A 6,000-nucleotide genomic window follows, 5' to 3' on the forward strand; every position below is an offset into this window, starting at 1 on the left:
ATATAAGAGAAAGAGAGAGGAGAATACTTCTTGGAATCTTTTTACATTTAATTCAATTACTTATTCATTTCCTAAGTTTTCAATCGATACTACATAATAGTTGCAATCTTATTTAATGTAGCCATTAAATATTTGAATTACATTGGCTAAGTCAAATAATAGGAGGGGCTGTGTCTCATTGTGATCTAGTGAGAACTTAAAGCCTATCGTTAATCGTTCACTTATTTTGAGACAGTATGGGTCTCCCTGTGATTAAGAAATAGTAACTTAAATCATGTGGGTTGGCTTACTTCTTTCTATATAGGTGTCACGTGGTCAAATCGGGAGCTAAGAACAATGTTTGGATCAAACGTGTGCTGGCCTCAATGCTTGGCCAGGAACGTTGAGCAGCCTTTGCTTGTGCTGCGGAAGTCTCTTTGAACAGCTTTGGGTTGCTTGGAGTTTAAGGAGAGAGGGTATGACTAGGCTATTAGCATCAAAGGGACATTGCATTATAATAAACAAGATTACATCAGATAGCCATTACATGGAGGAATACCATGGATGCTACTGAAGTAATGAGACCTGGCACAACGCGCACCGTTGGGTGGTGGCGCTCTTGTGCCATGAGGCCTGCACTACAGGTGAGACCCAAGCCAAAGCGCCACACCCTCGTGGGTCATGGCCCTAGATTATTCGCATGCTCGGCCCAGCCTTAACGCTCCACACGCCACCATCACCTGCGCGGACACCTCTATCGCTTTGGTGCACCTTGGCGCGGCCATGCTCGGCGCCCCAAGCCTTGGTGTCTGCTCACCGCGGCACTATCTATCGGGGCGCTCCACGCTCCACAGCCGTCTCGGCGCTTTCTACATCATGCCTTAGTCTCCTGGAAAATGTCTCCCGCCCCACGTGCACAGCCTGCGTGGCCCGGGTGAGCACGACACGTCGCACCCATGCCCACGCATCCTCTGTGGCCTGTGCCCCCAGAAACCATGGCCTGTGCGCATGGCCTGCCCTGATCCGCTGCGCTTGCACATGGACAAGCACATGCACCTGATGAGCATTGGATTTAAAGATCAGGGTTGGGCATCACCACCCATGATGCATGCAGTGTCAACACTACGAACTCAAACTCCAATAATGAGCCCAAGTATGTGGGCATATCCTCGACAGTTAGCACGTATGCCTCTACGTAAGAATGACGCCTATTTTGGGGTCTTACAATAGGTCAGAGGGGGTATGTGTCTGCTATCTGTTGGCAGTTGGTTGACTTGTTTCTTATTTATTGATTTGGTGTACTTCTTTAAGTTTAATTACAGTTAGGTTGACCTGATTGAAGGCCCAAGCAAAGCCTTTCTAGGATTGTGGGCCTCAGGTCAACGCTGCTTTAACTGACCTGTTGACGCAGGTTGCCATTGACAATACGTCAAGTTGAGTTCTATTAACAGAAAAAGAGACACGGATGAGAGGGATAGAGAGATGAGAGAGAGTGTGAGAGGTATGAAAAATAAGACAAAGGAAGGGAAATAAATAATGTGAGAAAGAGGAAGGTGATTAGATGGAGACAGAGAAGGCAACAGAGTTTCCCGAGAAAGGAAATATAGTTTCATCTAAAACTACATTATAGGAAATAAATATATGATACGAGGAGAGATAATGGCACAAATAATTAGATGAAGGGTGTTGCATCCAATCATAACACATCGCTCAGAGTGTTGACACAGTTTTGCTGAAGCATACTTTATGAGGTTTGAGAACCAAAGACATCCAAATTCTTTAAGAAAATTGTAGTTAGGATATTTGGAATGAAGTACTTCTTTATAATCATGTTTTCATTTTAAGTCTATTGAAATGATTTGTATTTTTATTTGAAAGCATGGATATTGAGGGAAAGAGAGAAGGATGTCAGGGATGAAGTAGCTGACAGTAATTATGTAGCTTTTACATTGTGTTTCTCATCCCAAATAGTTAATTTGGTGAATTTTAAAACACTAGGCTCGACATCTAAATGAACTAGAGTATTGATCATCTTCTGCCCCCTTCTATCCCTGTGATGTCCTTGTACGCACAAGTAGAGAGATTGAAAGAGGACATAAGTTATAACTTGAATGCGGCATGTGCCCATCATTGGAGTCAAATGGAATTGGTCCACAGAAGTTGAATTATAAAAAGCAACCTTAGTCTCCAAAAGATATGATTACCATTAAACTAGTATTTAGAGGAAACTGATTACCATTAAACTAGTACTTCCTAATATTTATATTATATTTACTCATATTTATATTAATTTTAGGGCTTCAATATGCCAACCCACATGTCTGAATCATAGACTGTTAGATTTTGGCAGTAGCCTCAATTTTATGTATGTAACGCATGTGCATCTTCACATTAAATGTGATTGCACTGACAGGTAAATGACGTGGCTGCAAAAAATAGGTTGTCGATCATTACTTAATATTTTTCTTCACGCATGGACTGAATTGTTTCTACCAATATCTACATCTGCTTTTGCGATAATTTATGATTCATTTTCCAGATAGTGTAACGCACTATCTTATCAAATATATTTCACAGATCCTCTTGAGATATATTTTACTCATTTATACTGCACAACCCCCCTCATTATTTGTATCTTATCATTTGAAAAATCCATTCTATCAGCATCTACGTAGAAATTGTTTGTTTTTCAGAATTCGTAAGGGCACGCTTCCTATTGTCATTTGTTGCAATATCATTTATTTCTATCTATCATAGATTACTGATCGATGAAAAGTCCATAAGTTTTATTAAAGTAAGCTGATTACATCATACGATATTTTAAAAATAATTTACAAACCATAAACCAGATTATATAAAGTCATACAAGATGCCATCGCGCCAAAACATAATAATAGATCCTAGTATTGATATTCTGGTATTCTTTTTTTTATTTAAAAGTTAATCATGCTTTACGAAGCAATCCACACATTAGCCAGTTCCTTTCATGGTCCACTCCAGCTTTAATATTTCATTTCTTAAAAGCATCCCACAGAACTAGAGAAATCTGAATTATTAAGACTTTCCAGGTTTGTGGCTCTTCGGAAAGTGCAACTTTACGAGAAATGGGAGCTCAGAAAGTTCAATTTGAGACTTACCTAGCATGATTCCTTTCAACTTATCATCACAATTTACAATGTTCCCGTCCCTGGAGTCCTGAAATTAAAGCTACATTAGCAGAACGACTCAAAAATTACAAGTACTTGATAGGAAAAAAGGAAAAATGCTGAACTTTGAGATATCAAAGAAATTACATTTTTGATAAAGAACGAATTACGACCAAATTGATAGGATATTAATACCATCTCCAACATCTGACAGGGGTATTTTTGGCATTTGCATTTAGGATAAGGGCAGTTAAGAAGTTGAAGTGAAAAATTAAGAACTCCTCCATCCCAAAGGAGGTGCAATCTAGATGTGTACCATTGTTATCTTTCTACCTTTTCGTTCTACATGTTTCTCTCTTCTTTTCTTAGACCTTCATCGATAGAAACCCACACCAAGGTTAAAGTCAGATTCAAAGAGAAATTGAATTTTATATATAAACTGACTAACCCATGTCAACCCAATCGTGGGCAAGTGATGAACAAGATGGAAACAACGTAGCAAAAAATCACAAGGGATGAGTGAAAAGAGTTGATGTCTGATACCTTCTTTTCTAAGACATATCACTGACGCTCCAAGAAGAGATCCTGATAAATCAGGTGGCATGCGGGATCTCACATGTGAAAACACAGTCTCATGGTGACCCTATAAATAACTGGGAGCAGAGGAGAGCTGGGATGATCCTCTCCTCCTTGCTTACATCAAGGATCGTATCAGGCACCAGCAATCAGAAGGGAAAAAGGGTTTTTATTCCTTTCTCAATCTCTATCTTCTACTCCAAATTCTTCATCAGCAATCAAGGGAAAAAGGGTTTTTATTCCTTTCTCAATCTCTATCTTCTACTCCGAATTCTTCATTGTTGCTGTGTGCCTAATCCGAGGATTATCCTGCTTGCTTCTACCATTCATCTGAAGAACGCCAGAACGCATCAATATAAGTTCTTGAATTGCTGCATCGTTGATCTGGATGTATTTTTCAGACAAGTCTACTGCACTCTGCTTCCTCTTGGATACCTGTCGGTATCAATATCCCACAACTTCTCGGGGATGGAGAAATGAAAGACATAAAATGTCGGCAGACAACTGTAATGAGAGGATTTGGAGTTCTTGAGGATTTCGGCAATGATCTCCAAATGAGAGATTAATCAATGCCAATCCTCAAAATGAGAGAGATGAATCAATGTCAATCCTCACATTAGAAATTTGGAAGAGCGAGAGATAGACAGGGGGAGAGAGAGAAGATAGAGAGAGAGACCCACACAAGCCTCAGTTGAATAGTCATGAAGAACATGAGAACATGATAAGAAATTTCATCTAATTTCTTTTCCCATAGACTTGTCCATGTCGAATCATGAAGACATCATGATTAGCTATTTTCTTAATGGTGAGTTCTACAAAAATTAGCCTTCAGATTACGACCGGATTTCAATTCGCGGGAGAGAAATGCCCAAGAACATCTCCGAATCCGACAAGATTTTTTGCATCCGGGCAGTTTCAAAAAAACGAGGAATGAATTTTTCAATGATATTGAACTCTAAAAATTGAATCTTTTTTTCAAAAATAAGCTGTGATTGATCGATTCCGCGAACCTGGAGCTTGTTCTCCTTGATATTGAACTCTAAAATTGATTCTTTTTTCGAAAATAAGATGAGATTGATCGATTGCGCGAACCTGGAGCTTGTTCTCCTTGATGTACGTCCACAATCGGAGAAAGCAGCCAAGGCGGGAGATTTGAGACTGCCCGATGAACTCCCGAAGAGAGCCGGAGAGATTTGAAAGGTCAATGAGGTCCGCCACGGCCTTGGGATTGTTCATCATACCCTTGGCCGCTTTCAACACCATGGTTGCAGACTTTTCTCTTTCTCTTTGGAGCTTTCTCTTTCACCTTCTCTTTCTCTTTCTTTTTCTTTTTCTTTCTCTTCTCTTCTCTCCTCTTTTTTCTCTACTATATTTCTCTTCCTTTCTCTCTCACTCATCTCTCCTGTTATTTATCTCTCTTTTTTTTCTCCCATCTCCCTTAGGGTGCTACTACCCTTACCGGATCCAACATCTGGTATCGGATATCGTGATATCCATTATCCGTAAAAACCGGAAACGTCTCCGATAACGATGACAGATATCAAATACGGATGACGGTAGTTGGTCCCTAACCGGGTAACAATATCGGATGACGGTAACGGATATCAAATACGGTTTTGTTTCGATAACAGTTATCAGATACCGTGAAAAATCTTTGGCAGAATGTAATTATTTAAAGATTAAATTTGATAATCTCAAACTTGGAATTAAATTTGAAGGATACTTGTTGACAGAAGGGACAAAATATGAAATGTGAAATGTTCAGGATGCACTAAAATCTTGTTGACAGCAGGGACAAAAGAAATGCAAAAGTAGATTAAAAAAAGTTTTCTAAAAACTAACTGATGAAGTGCATTTTCTAGAGAGAGTTAAATGAAACTAAAGTCAAAGTCTGAGGAAGGCGGGACTTAGGCCAGAATGTATTTCAATCGTAGACCCATTGACATTGGGCTGAGTCAACCATTACCGTTGAGAAGTTGCAATGGCTCCAAAATATGTTATCAGCCCACCTGACAGAGTATGAGTCCACTCCATACAGAAGTGGGCCTAATTGCCAAACCAAGATGTAGGGCTCGATCGCGGAGTCGGCCAGAGCAAGGTGAAAGATGCCTTCAAGGAGGTGCTTGGTGCTCGCCTAAATAAGTACATTACGTTCCAAAGAGAATGCCCTATGTTCGCTCGTGTTTGGTACATTGTGCATTACTTAAGTGTTGTCATCGTTGTCAGTCTTCTTCAGAATCTGAGCTGACCACAATTACACTGGAGTCTTGGGGTTGCTTTGCCAATCGATGTAGGAGTC

The 6,000-nt window shown here is 39.9% G+C and overlaps 1 protein-coding gene across 1 annotated transcript; it reads right to left on the reverse strand.

The window, feature by feature from the left end:
* Nucleotides 1-2,961: 2,961 nt before the first annotated feature.
* LOC144713318 (SWIB/MDM2 domain superfamily protein) lies at nucleotides 2,962-5,052 on the reverse strand. Its single transcript, XM_078587899.1, has 2 exons — nucleotides 4,794-5,052; nucleotides 2,962-3,174 (listed from the first exon to the last, which is right to left on the reverse strand). The coding sequence occupies exons 1-2, from the start codon at nucleotides 4,962-4,964 to the stop codon at nucleotides 3,034-3,036; spliced, it is 312 nt and encodes a 103-aa protein (XP_078444025.1). The 5' UTR covers nucleotides 4,965-5,052; the 3' UTR covers nucleotides 2,962-3,033.
* Between the last annotated feature and the right edge of the window lie 948 nt (nucleotides 5,053-6,000).

Source organism: Wolffia australiana, chromosome 15, assembly GCF_029677425.1.
Source record: "Wolffia australiana isolate 7733 chromosome 15, ASM2967742v1".
NCBI lineage: Eukaryota > Viridiplantae > Streptophyta > Magnoliopsida > Alismatales > Araceae > Wolffia > Wolffia australiana.